General features: G+C 43.4%; 1 protein-coding gene across 1 annotated transcript; it reads left to right on the plus strand.

Annotated features, from left to right (window-relative positions):
* Window positions 1-3,615: 3,615 nt before the first annotated feature.
* On the plus strand, window positions 3,616-13,265 carry LOC105756511 (zinc finger protein 449-like). Its single transcript, XM_012556822.1, has 4 exons — window positions 3,616-3,969; window positions 5,664-5,910; window positions 12,071-12,184; window positions 12,376-13,265. The coding sequence occupies exons 1-4, from the start codon at window positions 3,616-3,618 to the stop codon at window positions 13,263-13,265; spliced, it is 1,605 nt and encodes a 534-aa protein (XP_012412276.1).
* The last annotated feature ends 8,798 nt before the right edge of the window (window positions 13,266-22,063 follow it).

The raw sequence follows: 22,063 nt of genomic DNA on the forward strand, positions 1-22,063 counted from the left end.
GCTACTCAACGTTCAAGAGCAAGTTTCAGAGTCTCTTCTGACGTCCATTTTGGCATTTTCTTTCTTTCCTGTCTTTTCAGTGACCTTTTACTTTCTTCATGTATGATGTCCTTCATGTCATCTTACAACTCGTCTGGTGTTTTGGTCATTAGGGTTTAATGTGTCAAATCTATTCTTGAGATGGTCTCTAAATTCAGGTGGCATATACATACTCAAGGTTGCATTTTGGCTCTCGTGGTCTGGTTTTAATTTTCTTCAGCTTCAGCTTGGACTTGCCTATGAGCAATTGATGGTCCGTTCCACAGTCGGCCCCTGGCCTTGTTCTGACTGATGATAGTGAGCTTCTCCAACGTCTCTTTCCACAGATGTATTCGATTTGATTCCCATGTTTTCCTTCTGGTGAGGTCTACGTGTATAGTCGCCATTTATGTTGTTGAAAAAAGATATTTGAAATGAATAAGTCATTGGTCTGCAAAATTCTATCATGCGATCTCCAGCATCATTTCTATCATCAAGGCCATATTTCCAATAATGATCCTTCTTCTTTGTTTCTAACTTTCACATTCCAGTCACCAGTAATTATTTCTGCAATCTGAAATCGATGAAACATGCAATCAAGATGCACTGATGCATTGCTAACACTACATGTAAGGTATTTATATTAAATAGATTTGTATCTGAGGACTCTTGCTTGTCAAGTGGCTTGTCAGGCGTCACCCTAGGTAAATACAAGACTACCTGGCAGGCCTTGGGGGGAAGCTCTCCTTCCTAGCCAGACTTGGTTCACAGCCAATGCATTGCAGTCTCTGAAGGGAGTTGCAGTCAAGAACTCAGCTATGTCCCCCCTCCCCCCACTGGCCATGCTCTTGCATTTCTGGTGTATGGTGGCCTGATTATGGGGAGCTTTCCTAGAGGCCTTCCTCAGGGATCTGTGGGACAATAACAAAAGAGCCAACACTCCTTTCTTCGGAATCTCAGAAGGGGAGGAGATAAAGAGTGTGGGGTTGAAAGAGGATTGGAAGAAAGAATGGGTGGAACTTTCCCATATTTGGCAGAAAATAAATCCACAGATACGAGTTGTCCAAACCCCGAACAGGGGAAACACAAAGCAATCCACGAGTCCGGGTGTCAGAACTTGGCTCAGAATTCTGGAATTTTAAGGAGTTCTCCCAAGAAACCTCCCCACTTAGCAAAGTTAGAGACGCACTGACCCCTCTGAATGCCTTGAATGAAGTTTCTGCCCGCTCCATTATTATGGGGTGGAAAGGGGAGGAGCCTCACTGGATTCCAACCCTCGGCCCCACCCAACCCCGCCCCTTGGGCCTGGAGGCGGGGCTATATCATGGGCACTTCCTTTAGCAGTTTGGCGCCCAGAAGAATCCTGGGAGATCCCCAGCCAATCCTCCTTCTTCCTCCACGTGAGCTGTGGGCGGGCGAGCGCTGGCTGGAGAGCGGTGGGCACTGAGTCAGTGAGTCTTGCGGAGGCCGGAGGGGGTGGCTCGCCTGGGGCCACAGGCGCTGTTTTCCTGGCTCCCTCAGAGGCCAGGTTCGGATCACCCGAAGTGGCTGCCTCCAGGCCTACCCCGGGTGTGGGTTCAGCAGGGAGCGGCTGGGCCTTCCTGAGATTTCTCCAGGGCGGGTGGGCGCCCCTCCCTGCGGCAGGAGGCCACCGAGGAGCGCACGGGACCGCCCCAGCCACCTGCGTCTGATCTTAAACCAGATTTTCAACTTTTCCAGGACGTGTCCTACTGGCCGTCCCTCAAGTGCACTCTGCACACACTGCTTTATTCTTCGGCCCTGTGAGGGCCGGATCATTCCGGGGGTTCGGAGGAGAAACCACTGGACCCGCGTGAAGGGGACTTTCAATTCGGAGGGGCCGCTGGAAGGAGCCCTGGTATAGTCCATTCCCTGGTGAATGTGGTCGCAGGCTTGGGTCAGTGAGGGGAGGGCTGTCCAGTTGTGAGGCTGAGCGCGCTCACGGGTGTGTCCTCAGCCCGGTTCGGCACAATTCCTAGATGCCCTCAGGAGACGGTGAGGTGCCTGGGCTTAAGGAAATAGAAGCTTCGGAGGAACAAGCAGTAACCTTACTCTGTGCCAGGCACGCTGCTATTCGCTTCCATGCAATTGCAGCCAGACGGCAAATTTTATGAAGTACGTGCTATTGTCGTTCTCATGTTAGAGCCCACGGCACTCCGTGTCACCTAAGTCACTTGCCTGGGCTACACAGCTAGTGGGTAACTCAAACCTGGATTTGGCTCTGTCGCTAAAGTTCAGGCTACCTTCATAGCAAGGGTGAAATGAGGGCATTGTGTCAATTTTGGATGAGTAGGTGCGGAGAGTCTGGAGCACCTTTCCCCCGCTTGTTTTCCACTGGAACAAAGAGGAAAGTTGCGCAGAAAGTCATGGCAGATGCAGGTCTTGAAACCTGTTGAGACGTGTGTGACCCGCCTCTATGACCTCAGAGATAGCCCTAAGAACATTTTGATGAAAGCCTCTTGGAATGTTATTGCAAGGAGTCTGCACGGAGATGTTAGGGGAATGACACATGCCTGGAGATGAGAAGTATGAGGGGTTGATGATGATTTGCTGCTCTTGCAAAGCACTGTTCCAGCTAAGGTTCCTTTGACTGAAGGCTATTAAAGGCTACTTAATGCTAGATGTGATGCAGTGGTTAAGAGCTACGACTGCTACACAAAAGGTCAGCAGTTCGAATCCACCAGGTGCTCCTTGGAAACCGTGTAGGCAGTTCTACTCTGCCCTATAGGGTTGCTATGAGTCGGAATTGACTCGGAAGCAGCGGGTTTTTTTTTTTTTTTTTTTTTTTTTTAATGCTAGATGGCAAGCCCTGTTGGCGCAGTGGTTAAGCGTTCAGTTGCTAACCAAACGGTCGGAACTTCAAATCCACCAGGGGCTCCTTGGAAACCCTGTGGGGCAGTTCTGCTATGTCCCATAGGGACACTATGAATCTGAATCAACTTGACAGCAGTGGGGTTTTAATGCTAGATGGACCTCCAGTTATTCAAGCTTATCATTAGTATTCCTCCTCCATTTTTTTTGAGGTCAATCTCTACTCAGAAATACAAAACAGTTGGAATTAAATTTGTAGTGGGGTTGCAGTCATCTGCACGGGGTTCTGGAAGGGCAGGTGTTCTTCACCAGAGATCCTTGGAATTCTAGAGCAGAACTGCCCAGTAGAACTTTCCACTGGTGAGCGCCTGAGATGTGGCTAGTGTGACTGAGGAACTGAATGTTTATTTTAAATTTTAACTTAAATCATCGCGTGGGTGTTGTACCTACCAGGACAGCGCAATTCTAGAAGGTCCATGGATGGCCTTGGAGATTTTGTAAACCTTTTGAAATTGTATTAATGTTTGTAGAATTGGATATGGATGTCTCATTTTCTTGAGAGTGAGTCCACACATTTCATCAGATTCGTAAAACCACCAAAAAGATTAAGAACTTCTGTTTTACGGCTTTGTTGAAATGTAAGGTAAACCAGTAAGTAAGTATGCCCTCTCATAACCACTGCTGTTTCTACTTTCTTGTATTTTTCTGTCCTCAGCTATAGGTGACTCCTCGAATATTAGATAAGTTCTAAGCTGCTAGAAGGGAGCGATGGCTGTGGCCCTGGGCTGTGCAATCCAGGCCTCCTTGAATCATGGCTCCACGCTTAAAGAGTATGATACTGAGTATGAAGTCTTCCGTCAGCGCTTCAGGCAGTTCCAATACCAAGAAGCAGCCGGGCCTCGTGAAGCTTTCAACAACCTCTGGGAGCTTTGCTGTCAGTGGTTGAAGCCAACGATGCATTCTAAGGAAGAAATCTTGGAGCTGCTAGTGTTGGAGCAATTCCTAACTATTCTGCCCTCGGAGATAGAGACCTGGGTAAGGCTGTACCGCCCAGAGAATAAGGAAAGAATTCTGGCACTGATAGAAGACTTACAGAGAGAACTTGAGATACCAGAGCAGCAGGTGAGAAAAGAAGGTGGGATCTCTGTCATTAGAGAAAAAGAAGTAGCAGAGGCAGCTGGGACTAGCTCAGATGTCTGGTCTTTGTGTTATTCTTCACCCCCAAGTCTGTTTCACTTTTTTCTTCTGCTGGACTCAGCATATGAGTCAGTGGTTCTCAACGCTAGACCCAAACCCAATCTATAACAGTTAGTTGGTGATGTCCCCTTAACTGTCCTGAAGTGAAGTTCAGAGAAAACGTAACCTGTACGCATACATCAGATAAAAAACATCAATATAACATTCCATGGCCTTGGGGCTTAATCCAGCCCGGGCCTGTTTTTGTTCAGCCATGAGCTAGTAGTGGTTTTTACCTTTTTAAGGGGTTATTAAAAATATATATATTTGACAGACCGAACGTGGCCCACAAAGACTAAAATATTTCCTGTCTGACCCTTTCCAGAAAAAAACTTGACAACCCTAAGTCAAGCAGAGTCTAGCTGAAATCTAAAGCAACAGTAAAAGGAAACTAATTTATTATACACTAATGGTGTCACTGTGAGTAGGAACCGACTGGACAGCAACCCCCACCACCAACAATGTGTATTTCAGTATATACCTAATGAAGACCTGATGAAGTTGTCAGATGCTTGCATCTCTGCTTAGAATCACTGTGAATGCAACAGCCAGCAATTCAGGCTGATATAGCTCAAATACTGTGAGCACTGTTGCTGCTGGTCATGTGATTTTCCAAACAACTCTTGGTAAAGTTCTGAGCAAAAAAAAACTGTATACCCTTCCTTTGATTTTCACAGTAGTACATTCCTAGAAAATTCAAGTTATGTTAAAACTATAAAGATATTTGTAGTTATATAACCAAGAGGGTGAGGTTCTTGACAGATTCTTTTTATATATATGGATGCCTGAGGGAGACAGTCCAAAGTTGTTTGGGACGTGGAATAATTCTGCATTGTGAATATTATTCCCATCCCTGGCGCAGTAGGCTGCAATAGCCTCCACCTGCCATCATATCCAAAATGCCTTGGACGGGTGGAGGTGGCAGTGTCTTCTGTTGAGAACCCCCCTGTGAAACCTCTGGGGAGCCTCCTAGCTGAGCCCAGGCCAGGATCTTCGGGAGAAGGCATGCACTGCTTCTAGGTGGGCATTAGGGGCACTGCAGTGTGTGCGTTGGTGGGACTCTGCAGTAGCTGTGAGCGTCAGGGCAGGTGTCCCGCCCTAACAGGGGTCCTGCCCTAACAGGTCTTCTGAAGTGTTGTACTGTCCTAGGATGGAAGGAGTTTGTGGTTTCCCACCTTTCTCTCTCTTCTGGGTTTTGCTGATTAATTTAGACTTTAGCTTCATATGGTCTAGACTTGTGCTGCACAGTACAGTAGCTGCTAGCCACATGTGACTGCTGAGCTCTTGAAATGTGGCCGTTCCACACTGACATACATGTAAGTGTAAAATCTACAACAGAACCCAAAGGCTTAGTGTGAAAGATACCTCATTAATAATTTATATTAATTACATGTTGAATTCATGACATTGTGGATATACTGTGTTAAGTAAAACATGCTATTAAGATTGACCTCTGCTGTTTCTTTCTATTGTTTTCATGGCCACTAGAAAATGTAAAATTACATGTGTAGCTTGCATTGTATGTCCACTGGCAGTGCTGGTCTAGACGTCAGAGCGATGGGTTCTGTCATGTCCCCCAGGTCGGTGGGCAGGAAATGCTCTTGGAAGAACTGGCACCAGTGGGAACAACACACATACCACCAGACATCCAACTGGAGTCACCAGACATCCAACTGGAGTCACCAGACATCCAACTGGAGTTACCTGAGCTTCACGTCCTAGGACCTTCCCAGGAGGCCACAGTGACAGAGGAGTGGATCCCACAGGCAGGGCCACAGAACCCGACAGATGGTGATGTTAGGGAATGCCAGCCCTTTTCCGAGCCAGGTAAGGCAAGGGGCTTATGTCGCTTCTTCTGTTTCTGTTCTGAGAGAGCAAGAGCTCTCTGGGGTTGGGCTTAGGGTTAGAAACACTGATTACACAGTGGAAATGGACCATTCTGAGAAAGAGGAGGAACAAATTATCTCTGGGAACAGCAGGGAACAAAGCAGTTAGAGAAAATGGAATTAGGAACCCATTAAGCTAATGACCCTGCTCAGAAGACTTTGCATCTGGAATTTTATACAGGAAAACTATGGGAAGTTAGATACTCTGGATAAGGACTCGTTTCCCCCAGCAAATTTTAATCATTGGGATGTGCGATGTTGTGGATCCTGAGGAATTTCTATCACTCTTGGGTCCTCCTCACTTGCTTTTATGTGATAAGAGCTTCAAACTTAATACTTAGAGTAATATACACTCCCCTCAGAACCTTGAAAGGGGCTTCACCACTTACAAAGTTATGAAAACCCCTTGCCGTCGAGTCAATTCTGACTCATAGCGGCCCTATAGGACAGAGTAGAACTGCCCCATAGGGTTTCCAAGGAGCAGACGGTGGATTCGTACTGCTGACCTTTTGGTTAATAGTCGAGCTTTTAATCACTATGAAAGACATATCTATATTATTAAATCAAAACCTTTGAGAGCTGTGTTTCTCAAAGTCAGTAAACTGACTGTCAGCATCCAAATCCCCTGGGATGCGTGTCTCACAGGCTGCCCAGTGAGTGAGATGCATGATAATTTAAAGCTTGAGAACCACTGGCCCAGGCGCCACAGGGTTAGTAATGGAAGGAGAATGTCCTGATGGGGAAAGGCAGCGGGACTGCATAGCCTGGTTGCCCCGTGTGTCACTTCCCTGTGGGGTTTTACACTGTTTCAGGTGCTCCCGTCCCCACACTCCCCTACAAAGCATTGGCCCAAGTGTGGCCAGAAACCTCTCCCCAAGTTCCCCAGGCACAACTGCAGCAGACTGACACTTTGAAGAGACTGTGAAATACTGAGAAAACAGTAAAAAGTGGAAATAAGTTGCAAACAGTCCCAGTTACAAAACATAGGCTTCTGATCCATCCATTACTGGCTCACTGCCAGCACTCAGCAACCTTGTCCCTTTCCACATCTTCACATTTAGTCATTCGACAAACGTATATGAACAGCTGTTAAGAGCCAGGCTGTGTGCCAGACGCAAGGTTATCGGTAGTACACAAGACTGACACAGCCCTCCTGAAGCTTACAGTCTGCGGAAGAGTCAGATATGTAAATAGGAACCGTAAAGTGATGTGGTAGAGGGAGTAGGATGCTATCAGTGTGCATAGCAGGACCACCTAACCAGTCTTTGGAAGAGAAGGAAGACTTCCTGGAGGACGTGGGATCTAGGATAAAACCTGTAGGATGAGTAGGAGTTCACCTGATGAGTGGTGGAGTGGGGAGGGGAGAGGGCTCTAGCAGAAGGAACAGGATGTGCAGAGGCACAGAAAGCATGCATATTTGAAGAATGGAGAGTAGTTCAGCCAGGCTGCAGTGACAGGGCAGCAAGGGGGAGAGGAGAGGTAGTGGCGGCATATGAGCCTGGAGAGACAAGCAGGCGCCTGGATGAAGAAGAACTTTTTCAGCCTTGTTGAGGAGTTTGTGCTTTATTATCAGGGCAGTGGGGAAATTGGAAGTTCTTAAATCAGGGAATGATATAAACAGATTTGCATTTTAGATCACTTGGGATATAGTAAGAGCGGGTAAGCCTGGAAGCAGGGACACCATTTAGTAAGTTGTTGCGGTCATCCTGGTAAGAGACACTAATTTCCTAAACCCTATTATTCACTGACATAGAGAACACAGAGGAGGCAATTTGGTGGGTCAAGGTGAATTTAGACTGGATCATGTGGAGCTTGAGATGCTTATTATGGGTGTCCGGATGGAAATGGCCAACGTGGAATGGAGCTCAGGAGAGAGATCAGGGTTCAAGGCAGCAATTTGCGAGTCAAAGGCTTATAGAAGGTGACTGAAGTCTCGAGGGTAGTCCAGATCTTCCAGGGATGGTACAGAAGGAGAAAGCACAAGGGCCTGTAGGCAGACCCTGCAAGATAGCATGCCAGATAACATAATTATACTTGAATTCAAAGATCTGTACAACTTTTCAGGTACCTTGCCTGGGTTTCTTGCTTCCCAGTGCCCTCTAGTCATATGAGAACTGATCTGTTGGATACTTTACTGCATTTTCGCTCAAAGCCAAGGATCTTCAGGCTCTGATGCTTACCTAAGGCTTTCTCCATCTCTGCTGGCTTCCATTGTGAGAGCCATCTCCCTCTCCTTGTGCCTGGCTGACTGTGGTGAAGGGCACAGTGAATAATCTCACCTTTCAGGGGAGACTCCTCCCTCCGCTTGGAGAGAGGGGTTTGGTCCCTTCTAGACCTACCACTAGGGCCTATTGGAGATTGAGTGGAAAGCACAAGATGCTGACAGAGTGGGGAAAAAAAGAAAAAAATTTAAAATCATTGAAGAATTCAATTGATTGTGGAAGTCTGGATTATATTCCCTGTCAGCAGGAAGTTAGCTTGTGGCTATATACGTAATGAATATGTATGTACATATGTAATGAATATATGTATATAGTCATCACAAAAGAAAGAACTAAGATACGTATACCGTTTGTATTTTGGGAACATTTTCTGTTAGCTAATAACTGACAGAAAGTTGCATACCTAGTAATGAACTGCAAACAAAAGCTAAATCCCTTTTTGGAACATGGCATGGCATAAATTAATGTATTATTGAGAACTGCATGTCTATGAATCACTTTAACAGCTGTTTGTGAAAAGCTCTGCCACACTTAGACTCCTGTCATTTGGAAAGGAGCTAATGGAGATAATCAAAACAAGATTGAATAGAGGGAATTCAAGACAGCTACTGCAATATGAGTGTCTACACTTGGTTAAAACAATGATTTAGCCTTCAGTGAGAGGATAAACAAAAGAATTCTTCAAAGAGAGGTCAGAAATGAAGGTCAGACATCAGATAGTATTTGGTTATGCTATTAAGATAGGATTATCATTTTCATCCTTATCTAAAGGAAATATATGTAAGGTAGAAACAATATCTTGTAAATATTGCAGGATGAAAATTCATTATATCAGGTAATGGAAATGCCAGAAATGAAAAAAAAACATTCAAGAGTTTGCAGGGCTCACTAGCAGGAAACCTATAAAATATAGAATACAAAATAAATTTGCATAGTGAAAACAGCAGACTGGGAAAAGATGCTGAGGTGAATGTTATACAACCTGTGAAGAAATGCATTTCTGCAATGGAACATGATCTAAGAAAGACGTAAGCTAAAAAAAAGAAAAAGTTCCTCATCTGAATTCAAGCCAGGCACTTCTAGATGCAAGAAGTAGCTAATAATATTAACATTTCCATAGGTGTAGTGGTTAAGAGCTTGGCTGCTAACCAAAAGTTCTGCAGTTTGAATCCACCAGCCGCTCCTTGGAAACCCTAAGCAGTTCTACTCTGTCCTATAGGGTCACTATGGCAACGAGTGGGTGTGAAGTGGTATCTCTGTTGTGGTTTGATTTCCATTTCCCTAATGACTAATGATGTTGAGCACCTTTTCATGTTCTTATTGGCCATTTGTATTGTTATTTTGGAGAAATGTGTCTTCAGTGTTAGGAGGTTTTGATTCCTGATTCAATCTCTTTACTTGTTTTAGGTCTGTTGAGATTTTCTGTTTCTTCTTGAGTCAATTTAGGTAGTTTGTATTTTTTCTAGGAAATTGTCCATTTCTTCTAGGTTATCTAATTTGTTGGAGTATAGTTGTTCATAGTATTCTCTTACAATCCTTTTTATTTTCTGTAAGGTTAGTAGTAATGTCCCCAGTTTCCTTTCTGATTTTAGTTATGTCTTCTCTCTTTTTTGTTTGTCAGTCTAGCTGAAGATTTGTCAATTTTATTGATCTTTTGAAAGAACTAACTTTTGGCCTCCTTGTTTTAATTTTAATTTTCTCTATTTTTTTTCTGTTCTGTATTTCATTTCATTTCTCTCTGCTCTAATCTTTATTATTTCCTTTCCTTCCAGTAACTTTGGGCTTGGTTTGGTCTTCTTTTTCTGGTTCCTCAACGTGCAAAGTTAGGTTATTGATATGAGATCTTTCTTCTTTTTTAATGGTATTTACACCTATAAATTTCTCTCTGAACACTGCTGTCTTGGTTATCTAGTGCTGCTATAACAGAAATACCACAAGTGGATGGTTTTAAAAAATAAAAACTTATTCTCTCACAGTCTGGGAGGCTAGAAGTCCAAATTCAGGGCATCAGCTCAGGGGAAGGCTTTCTCTCTCTGTTGGCTCTGGAGGAAGGTCCTTATTATCAACCTTCTCATGGTCTAGGAGCTTCTCTGTGTAGGAACCTCAGGTCCAAAAGTTGCGCTCTGCTCCCGGCGCTGCTTTCTTGCTGGTAGGATGTCTCCCTGTCTCTCTGCTCGCTTCTCTATTTTATATCCCGAAATAAATTGGCTCAAGACACAATCCAATCTTGTAGGTTGAGTCCTGTCTCATTAACATAACTTCCGCCTATCCCACCTCATTAACATCACAGAGACAGGATTTACAACACATAGGAAAATCACATCAGATGACAGAATGGTGGACAATCACACAACCATGGCCTAGCCAAATCAATACACATATTTTGGGGGGACACAATTCAATCCATGACACTGCCCTCCCTGCATCCTATAAGTTTTGGTATGTTGTACTTTCATTTTCATTGAATTCCGTGTATTTTCTAATTTTTCTTTTACCTACTGGTTGTTTAATAGTGTGTTGTTTAATTTGCATATATTTGTGAATTTTCCATTTTTTCTCCTTTTATTTATGTCTAGCTTCATCCCTTGTGTTTGGAGAAGATATTTTATATGATTTCAATCTTTTAAAATTTATTGAGACTTGCTTTGTGACCTAACATATGATCTCTCCTGGAGAATGATCCATGTGCACTGGAGAAGAGTGTATATAGTGCTGTTGTTGGGTGGAATGTTTTATATATGTCTGCTAGGTCTGGTTGATTTATAGTGTTGTTCAATTCCTTTATTTCCTTGTTGATCTTCTTTTTAGATGTTCTGTCCATTATTGAAAATGGTATACTGTCCAGTTCCTATATTTTGATATAGTTTTCTTAAGTTAAAATTTTCCTTCAGATTAACATTAGCCAATGTAATGTTCTAATATTATTTTAATAATGCTATTAGTATTTAAACATGGTCATAGGTATAGCTCTTAAATCAGTATTTTCCAAACTTTGCCAGAGGTAAGGAAGAGGGAGGAATGTGGAAAGAGGATTCAAGCTACAGTTGCTATCAATAAGGAAAGAGGTAGCAGGGCACAGGGAGAGAGAAATTTTCCTTGTCTTTATACTGATGGTTAATTTCAACTCAATACACTTCTGTACTTCAGCTTAATCAAAAATACAAAGATGGTTTTTGCTGGTTGGCAACCCAGTTTAGTTACCATTTTAATCTGAACATCTCTTAACTGAATTTTGGAGCCCTGGTGACTCAGTGGTTAAAGCATTTTTGGCTGCTAACTGAAAGGTTGGCAGTTTGAATCCACCAGCTGCTCTGCAGGAGAAAGATGTGGCAGTCTGCTTGCATAAAGATTACAGCCTTGGAAACCATATGGGGAAGTTCTGCTCTGTCCTACAGGGTGGCTATGAGTTGGAATTGACTCAATGGCAGTGGGTTTTTATCTGAAATTATTCTAGTAAACCATTTCAAAACGACCACTTTTACCTCTTTCTCTTCACTTGGTACTGAAGAACCCAGTGTTTCTCAGTTTTAATATGCCAAAACTTTAGAATATTTACTTCATGGTTTTTTTTCTAACCTAAATAATTCAATATCAAAATAGATGTAGAACTAATGCAGTGCATTGACATCAACACACAGAATCAATTTACTCCACTTCCATAGATATTGGAAAAGTTCTTTGACTTGAGGAGGAAAGGATATTCCCTTCATTTTGGTTTTGTTCTTACAGTTATAAAAACACTTGTCAGGGCGTCCAGGTGAAGTAAACCTAATTGAGGAGGTTTAGATACGGAGAGACCATTTTCCAGGAAATCACCCTGAATTGCAGAAAAGCGGGTGGTGACTCAAACCATCATGCTTCCATCTCTGTTTTGGCCAGAATATCCCATACCAAATCCTGACCTGAGCTTCCCATTGGAGCATAGAGAAGATCCACGGGTGAAGGAATTACAGGACTCCAAAGAAACAAAACAATTACTTTACTCCAAGATAGGTAAGTAATTGCTAATTGAATACTAGAAAAGAGAGAAAAGAAAAATTCAGCCTTAATCAGAGTAAAGAACTTTGGGATTCTGTGTAGGGTTTTCTATCTTCTCACTAGTGGTTTACTGTAATGCTTTTTTTCCTCACTTTCTATTTTCTTTGGAACACTGTGACATCTGAAATATCTATTTCTTCTCTCAGATTTTGAGATTGGGAGAGAAAATGAAGAATATTCTTCACAACAGAAAACAATGGAGAATACATATGCATTTGTTTTTACTTTTGAGGGGAATATTTTCCGTGGTCCCAATTTACAACAAGTCTGTGGACAATTAGAAAATCAATGGGGAAATCCCCCAAAGGAGTTACAGTTATCAAAGCTTTTAGATTATCAGAAACACCCTCCAGGAGAGAAATCTGAGAGCAACAACATGGAAGAATCTTTCAGTCTTGGACCGCATCAGCAAGAGAATGCAGGAAAGAAACTTCACCCATGTTCTAAGTGTGGAAAATGTTTTGCTCAGAGGTCACAACTTAATGGGCACCAGAAAATTCATTCAGGAGAGCAACCTCACAAGTGTCCTGAATGTGGGAAAAGCTTCCTTCATAGTTCAGACTTTTACAGACACCAACGATTTCATACAGGGGAGAGGCCCTATGAATGCACCATATGTAAAAAGCGATTCACTAGAAGGTCACACCTTACAGGGCACCAGAGAACCCATTCTGAAGAAAAAATATTTAAATGCCTTCAGTGTGGGAAGAGTTTCTGTTATGGAGCAAGTCTTACGAGACATCTGAAAACTCATACAGGTGAAAAACCTCATAGATGTGGTACTTGTGGGAAAGGCTTTATTCAACAGTCAGCTCTTACTTTGCACCAGAGAACTCACACTGGAGAGAGACCTTTTAAATGTAATTACTGTGAGAAAAGCTTTAAACATAAGCCAACCCTTGTTATTCATTTAAGAATTCATACAGGGGAGAAGCCATACGAGTGTAGCTATTGTTCTAAAACCTTCAGACAGAGATCAGGCCTTATTATGCACCAAGCCTTTCACTTTAGACAGGAGTTCTTTAAGAAATGTTGAGGGAAACAGGTCCTATAGAAATTGATACTAACTCATAAAAGTCTTAACCTACAACAGCTTATTTGTCTTGAATGAACAGTTTTGTTTGAGCTATATGAACAGCTTCCCCCCACTTTTTAAACCCATCTTCTTCCAAGGCATATGAGTTCTAGAATATCCACCTAAAGTTGATTTGTTATGTCTCCACAGCTCTTATTTCTTCATTACAATGAAAATTTTTGTGCCCCAAGCCAACCATATGATAAGTGTAATTGTAAAACATACAAATGATGGCATTTCTCTGAGGTCTACAGTCAATATAACATATTCTCAGTAACCATAGATGTGCCCAATTGATGCAAATCTAATATTTTAGTTAAGTGTGAATGTATATGTCCTTCTTGTTTCAATCTCATTAACTAATAGTTTGAACAATTTAGAGCTGCATCCCTGAACTAGCAACAAGCACTGCTGTGACCTCCCAATCTGTATCATAAACACACATGACTGGATTTGTGCAGGATCAAGAACATCTATTCATATCTTCATCTATTACCCCCCAAAAAACCTATTGCTGTCAAGTTGATTCCAAGTCATGGCAACCTCATGTGTTGTGGGGTGGAACTGCTCCATAAGGTTTTCTTGGCTGGAATCTTTACAAAAGCAGATCGCCAGGCCTTTCTTCCACAGCACCACTGGGTGGGTTCAAACCACCAACCTTTAGCTTAGTAGTCGAGTGTAAGCCATTTGTGCCTCCCAGGGTCATCCATTAATTACAGCGCCCTGTATATACTAAAGAGGAGCTCTGGTGGCACAGTGGTTAAGTGCTCAGCTGCTAACCAAAAGGTCAGCAGTTCAAACCCACCAGTCACTCCAAGGGAGGAAGATGTGGCAGTCTGCTTCTGTAAAAATTTACAGCCTTGAAAACCCTATGGGGTAGTTCTACCCTGTCCTGTAGGGTCACTATGAGTCAGAATTTACTCGACAGCAATGGGTTTGGTTTTGGTTTGGTATATATTAAGCTTTAATAGCTAACCCATGGCATTGAATCAAGAAACGTGAAATATTTCTTGAAAACGGGTAACATAGAACATTGTATAGTTATGCCTAGTTATACTTTTGAGCATTTCAAGAAGATAAGGGCAAAAAAGTACCCATCTTATTAAGTACTATGAAGGGCAAAAAAGTGCCCACCTGATAATACTATAAAAGCTGTCAACAAATCTTTGTATATTGTATTTTCATTCTTTGTTGCTTAATGATACAAACATTTAAGTTTGTGGATTTTCCTCTAAGTCTAGCTTTGGTCACAGTCCATAATTTTATACACACACACACACATACACAAAACACACACACATATATATGAAGCTAAGTTGCTGTTGAGTCACTTCTGACTCATGGTGACCCCATTTATGTCAGAGTAGAACTGTGATCATAGGGTTTTCAATGGCTGATTTTTTGGAAGTAGATCGCCAGGCCTTTCTTCTGAGGTGCCTTGGGTTGGCAGCTGAGCGTGTTACCATGTGCACCACCCAGGGACACACACTCTGTATATATATTTTTGTATATATATATATATATATGTATGTATATATAATGTTCTTATTGATGATTTCAAAATCATTTATTGTTGCAGTTTTCATTGTATTTTCTTTTTGACCCACGAGTTAGACGATGCTGACATTACCATATTGTGATTAGAAATATCAAACTTCTTAACACATGATTTTGACAATCTGTGCTCTTATCAAATACTATTCTTTCCTACTAAAATACCTCCCCCCTTTTTTCATCCCCTTTTACTAAGCCTAGTATACTCCGTTTTACCCTTGAAACCCAGTTTAAGGGTCTTATCTTTTGGGAAGTCTTTTTTTTAGCTTCCAAATTTGATTTAACTATGGTGTCTCTGCCCTAATAGCATTCTTTAGTAAACTCTCTAGTAGCACTTTTCTCAAGCTGTAATTGCTAGTTTACATGTCTGCCTTCATTTACAGTATGCTGTTTTGTACTCAGTGATTGCATTCTATTCAATGTTTGCATCCTCGGTACTAGACCCAGAACCTGCCTCATAGCAGGAACCTGGAAAATACTTTTAAAGAAATTAACATCCAGCACTTCTCAGGCCCCTCTACCATTAAATCCAAAAAGACAAATTGAACCATCTTTGTTTTGAAAACAATTTATGGAGGCCAGTATTTTTAGATTTAGTTTTATTGAACTTTCTACTTGTTGCTCTCTTAATCAAGTTGGATGATTAATAGGTGACACTGCTATTGAAATACGTATGAAACTGACTTATATTGTTTATTCATTTGCTGTGACCTTGAAGTCTATTGTGAGGTCCCAGAAGGCAGGGATGACATTTTATTAATTGTTTCACAACCAGTGCCTGGCACACAAAAGAGAATGTTTATTGAGTAAACACACACACACACACATCCTTGTTTTTCTGATTTACCTCTCTTTGTAACAGAGCTGAGAATGTTTCTCTTTTTTTGTCATATATCTTGGGTCCCTTCTCCTTTGCATCTCCTCAAACCCCTGTTTTCACATTTATCCTCTTACTCGCCAACTATTTTTTAAATTTCCCATGTAGTCATTAGGAGGATATATTTGCAAAACCTTTATATGATAATTTCTCCAATAAGGCTGTAATTTCCCAAACATACAAACAGCTCTAATGTCCCTAATATATAAATATCTCTAAGAAAAGGAAAGTTGTTCTATCCTCACTAACATTTACAGGAATGCAAAACTAAGTTATGAGACTGCTTTTCACTTTTCAGATTGGCAAAAATTGATAATATTCCCATCCTTACCAGTATTGGCAAAGGCCTCACACCCTACTGCTGACAGTGAAAATTAGTATGTTAGAGCTGATGGATAATTTGATATTCATGTAAAATGGTAAATATTAGGACTATGGTAATTGTTGCACAACTCTGTAACTTTACTAAAAAAATTCATTGAATTGTATTCTTACAAAGGAGAATTGTATGATGTGTAAATTATACTTCAATAAAGTTATTTTAGAAATGTTTACAATGCATGTCATTTGACTTAGAAATTCTACTTCTATGAATGCATACTATAGAAAATGTTTTTTTTTTTTACCTGAAAAAAGAAGTTGCAGGATAGTAGAGAGCACCCTAATCCCCAGATCAATTTGATGAAGAAATGTGTATTTGGCATTGCTCAGATGAGTCATTCATTCTCAGATGACTATGCCCCAGCGTCCAAGCAAACTGAGCCCAGCCTGAGTTTTGAGGCCCTAACAGAAGCTCGACTGCTAACCAAAAGGTCGGCAGGCAGTTCGAATCCACCAGCTGCTCCTTGGAAACCCTGTGGGACAGTTCTACTCTGACCTATAGGGTCGCCGTGAGTTGGCATCTACTCCATTGCAACGGATTTGAATTGTGCTTTTGTTTTTGTTTTTAATGAAAGCAAAAGCTAGGCTGTTCCACGATACTTATGGTAGCATCTAACATTGCACAGAAAGCCCTTACTCACAGCTAACCCCTGAACTCTGCCCTGGGGAGCAGGGTGCTGGAGGCAAAGGGAAAGAAGATAATCCCTGAGCCAGTGAAATGTGGGGGCTGGACCCCTCCGAGCCAGAGCCTGGCCCGCCTCCGGCCAATGGCCAGGTTGCTCCCGACTTCCCAGATCTGGCATCAGGCCCTTCCAGCAGAACCCCACAGACTGGACCCTCTATTCTGGGGATGCACACATAAGCCTCAACCAGCAGCAGTTTCCCGAAGCCCACCACGGTTCACCCTAGCCCTTGGTGGCAAGAGCCACGACACCCACCTGTCCGCCCACTGCACCTCAGTGGCAGATGCTGGATCGCAGTGTCCCCTTTGGCTGATGGGGGTGGAAGGCGGCGTTAGGGGCGCTTAGCACGTGTTAGCTCCTCAGGTGGCTCCTCAGGTGGCTGCGGGCCGCAGCGGTGTCTCTAGTGAGGGCCGCTGAGTGGTGGTTGGCGCGCAGAAGCTAAGGTGGAGAAGCCGGCAGTGCGTGTCCCGAGCGCTCGCTGTGAACTGAGGGATGCAGGCAGGTGGCGACTGCATGTGCCTGGAGCATAGTCTCGCGTAGTACTCAGGGCAGTCCTGACTGCAGGACCAAACTCCGCTACTTACCCAGGCTGCTGGCCTTCTTCTAAAGGGGGCGGATGCCCCGGAGAAGGAGTGGCCACAGCAGCCTGGGATCTCGAAAGATATCTACCGCAACCCCTTCTCCCAACGCCCGTGGGCCTGAACATACGGGCACTCTAACCCTTGGTCAGAGGAGCCCTGGTGGCTGCGGTAGTTAAAGCCTCGGCTGCTACCCGAAAGGTAGGTGGTTCAAACCCACTAGCAGCTCCGCGGGAGAAAGATGTGGCAGTCAACTTCCGTAAAGATTATAGCCTTGGAAACCTATGGGCAGTTGTACCCTGTCCTATAGGGTCGCTATGAGTCAGAATCGACTCCACTGCAATGGATTTTTTTGTTGTTGTTAACTCTTGGTCAAGGGCATCCGGGACTCCAGTGGATGCTGCACACCAGGAGATAAGGAGCTCCTGTTTTGGGTCTTGTATTGTAGATGTAGTATGTGCACAGACACGTATGATCTTGATTTATGTTTTCAGCATCTGTAAAGCAAGAAGTTCCCAGAGTTATTTACCCAAAATATGGCAACCTTGGATAAGGAAGCTGCCATTGGCCAGATCTGATGACAATAACCCAAGAGTCTGTAAAAATGTGTGGATTTGGCAGATTGTTGACCAGGGCAACCAGTGCTAAGATAACTGCCAAAGTCTGGTTCAGATATAGAAACTGATGATGCCACGTGCACACACACCAAGAGGGTACTAACAGGTTTACTATTCACATCTGGGAGTTTTTGAGGTGAGCAGGACATGCTCCCTAAAATGGTCTGAAAATGGCTTGATAGAGCAGGGAAATGAGATGAGCTTTGGGTGTTTATTGTGTTTAGAGGGTGGGGTTAGGGTGAGGGCTCCTGCGTGGGCTGGCTGGGACTGGCCTGTCTTGGATGTCTCGCCTGCAGTAAAGGAGGTACTACTCTGGCTCTCCTATCATCCTGTGCGACAGAAGGAGAAGGGGGAGTGATAGGGCTTGAACCTGTCAGCAGTCCAACTAAAAAACAGAGTCAGACACTTATTACAGATATTTCCTTGACAAACTCTGGGGTAGCAGTGATTATGACCCCCCACTTTATGGATGAGGAAATGGGGCTTAGAGACATCAGTCAACACAAATGGCTCACATTCTCATAGCCTGTAAGTGTCAGTGATAGGATTTGGACATATATTTACCTTATGTCAGTGCTTGTGTTCTTAACACAGGCAAGGTAAAGTGGGAAACATTTGAACTATTAACAACTGGATTTCCAAAGCAAGGAAGGAGTGGATACAGCTGAATACAGCTGAATTCTCGTCAATTGATGACAAATGTCACATCAGTTATATGCAGTATACAATTACTCTTTAAATCTCAGGCTATTGCTGCTGGTATTTTTAACCTTATTCCAATTCGGCATGAAGATCACATTTACAGCAGTGCCTCTTACTGCATTAATAAAAATGCATTTTCTTGCCAGATACACACACCTCCCTATCACTAGCAACACTGTAGACAGAGACTGAAGTTCACTGTGTCTGTAGGAGATGAGATCTTGTGGTCTTGTACCTGACTTGGGTTTGCTACCTGCCTGAGCACCATCAGTATTAGCAGTGACAGGGCTTCAGGCTATCTTCCCAGACTGGGACCCGTTGGGTCACAGACAGACCTTGAGATCTCCAGTCCCAGTAAGAGCTGCAATTGATCCACGCATGGCTGCAAGGGTAGTTGCCCTAGATCTTTGAAAACAGGGCACATGCTGAGTATCCCAGCCAACATTCTCAATAGCAGATGCTGGCAGGACTTTCTGGAACACAAATAGAATGTCCTCTTAGTGAACATATATAGTTGCATAGCCAAGAACCTGACCATCAGTCATGGTCTCTGGAGACCAGCTTGAGGCTCAGAGCCCTGCCCCTTCTGATACTGTGAGACCATGAGATTTGCCTTACCCCAACCTCATCTTTGCAAATGGGAGAAAGAGAGGAGGAGGGGAGCAGCTCTACTGGTGAGTGAACTTTGAATGAGCTGAGCATGCTTCCAACTGACTGCTTAAGTCAGACGAGATTGGCTGAGATGACCACATGATAAATGCTGAGATCATCCAAGCACTCCCTGAACGCCAGCCACTGTTCTGAGGGCTTTAGTAGTATCACCCCATTTAATCCTTACAAACATCCAACAGGGGAGGTGTTATTGTTATCTTCACTTTACAAAAGGGAGAACCTGAGGATCACAGAGGTTAAGGGACATGCCCAACATCATGCAGAGCTGGAATTGGAAATCAGAGAGCCTGTCTCTTCAGCCTGTGCTCTTAACCACGTCTATATGCAGCCTCATTTCACTATGGGGAAATAGCAGTCCCTTACCCCACCATTACCCAGTGGGGCCCCACCATTACCCAGTGGGGCTGGGGTTTATCAGTTTGATACATTTGTGATGGCAGATAAAGATGCTCCATTATGTTTGTGTATCTGGATGTTTTGCCTCTCAGACCCCTGGGGTTACTCTGAGCAGCCACAGTTTCTGCAGGGATAGCAACTGGTCTGGGCAAGGAAGGAGAGGAAAGAAGTTCAGCCAATTTTGCTGATTTTTGAAGCGAGAACAAGGAAGGAGAGGAAAAATGATCTCTCTCCTTCTCCCACTCTTGTTCCCTAAGTCCCAGCACGTGATTGTGTAAGCACAAAGATGAGTCATGGTGACTCACAATGGCCTTCAGAACCTTGAGACCATACCTGATGTCAAGCTCCAAACACTGGCCACTACCACCTGGGATACTTCTGATTCAGGACTGAATACAGTGAGTGGGAGGGGCCAGAAGAGGGGGCAGATATTACCCATGGATGGGTACCATCTGCATATCTCTTCCCTGGACACTCCTTGGATTAGGAGCTCTTCTCTGGTTTGTGAAAAATCTCTGGACTAAAACTTCTCCTGTGGGAGGAGTTACCAAAATTTACTGACAGTGTTTATTGCATTTCAATAGGTCCACTGGGCAATGGTCAGTGATTTTTGACCTCAAGATCCAATCACCCAGCAAGAGCTTCAAGGGAACCCAGTCCCAGGTAGGATTCTCTACTCTTTCTCCATCTCTAGATCCAGCCTTGACGGTGGCCCTGAAATTTATAACCCACAACACACATCATAACTGCTCAATTGTTGAGATTTTGGCTGTGAGTAGTTGTACTTCTCATGTCATATTACCTTCTAAATCTTTGCTATAGTACAACTATATTTTTAACATTAAAGTGTAACCCATGAGGGTATTTTCTAGAGGTAGGACATGGATTTTTACAGCACATCAGAGGGATAACAGTGATGGCAGGGCTTTGTATTTGTTTATAGTGCTGTTTACCTGAGGGACTGCAATGACTTATGATGAGATTTGACATGCTCCCACACTGGCTGCCCCACTCAGTCTCACGTGACAACTGAGGAAATTGAGGCACAAATTGAGGCCTGTAAGAGGAACCCAAACCATCCACCCCTTTTCATGAGTGGCTAAGAAGGCTCAGTCATCCAGGTTTCCTCCTTCCGCATAGGTAACCACACGAAGACACTCTGATACTGTGTTCAGTGCCCCAAAATTGGGGAAGGACAAGAATCATTCACTTGCCTTCCAGGAGGACCAAGAGGAGGCGGCACTGTGAAGGGGTAGGAGGCTGGGGCTGTGAAGCCAGACTAATTGGGTTCACATCTTGGTTTTGCCACATGCTAGCTGTATGACCTTGAGCCACTTATGTAACCTTCCTGTGCCTCCTTGTCCTGCCCTGGAAAAATTGGAAATGACAGTGGTACCCATCTCCTAGTGCTGTCATGAGGTTAAATGAACTACCGTGTTTAAAGCCCTTAGAGAAGTGGCTGGCAGGCAGACATACCTGAGCAGGGGTCTAGTAGCGCTGGTGTTGTCATCTTACCATTACTTGTAAAACAGAGAGGCCAACAGGAGCCGAAGAGACTAGAGAAGGGGTGTCATTACCTCTTCTTCTCTCCCTACTGGATGAGAATTAGTTAAAGTCACAGAGAAGGGGGAGAATCTTCCCCACCTGAGTTGTTGTCTTGTCTTGGACTCCATTTCCAGGTGCATTCTTTGCCTGCTTTTGTATGTTTGCTTGTTTGTTTTCGGGCTTTGGTGCCTTTCCTCAGACCACGTTCCTTTCTGGCGCTCCAGTGTCTATCCCTTGGAGTAAACAGGCTGATAAAATGAGTGTGGGGCAATCTGCATTGGGTTTGTGCCTTGTGTCAAATCTATGCTTCCAAGGAATAGCGCTTTATTTAAACAGCTTTTACAGAATGTCTTAAATGCATTACATGCTTGTTGTAACGCAAGTAAAAATTATGCTTATAAAGATAAAACTGATGGTCCCTCTCCCATCTCCTTTCCTCTACCCCTCCATCCTTCACTCCTACAGCAGACAAGTTGCCACTAGCAGTTTGCTACAAATTTTTCCAGACCTCATTCTCTGCATTTACTTTTATTCATGTAGATGGCTCTGAGAGAAAACACAAATGGGATGAAAAATACACATGGTTTTGCAGTTTTCTTTCTTCAATTACCGTTTCTTGTTGTTGTTGTTAGGTGCCTTCAAGTTGGTTCTGACTCATAGTGACCCTATGTACAACAGAGCGAAACACTGCCTGGTCCTGCACCATGCCCACAATTGTTGTTATGCTTGAGCCCATTGTGTTAATCCATCTCAT

The sequence above is a fragment of the Trichechus manatus genome, unplaced genomic scaffold (genome assembly GCF_000243295.1).
Source record: "Trichechus manatus latirostris isolate Lorelei unplaced genomic scaffold, TriManLat1.0 scaffold00079, whole genome shotgun sequence".
Classification (NCBI taxonomy): domain Eukaryota; kingdom Metazoa; phylum Chordata; class Mammalia; order Sirenia; family Trichechidae; genus Trichechus; species Trichechus manatus.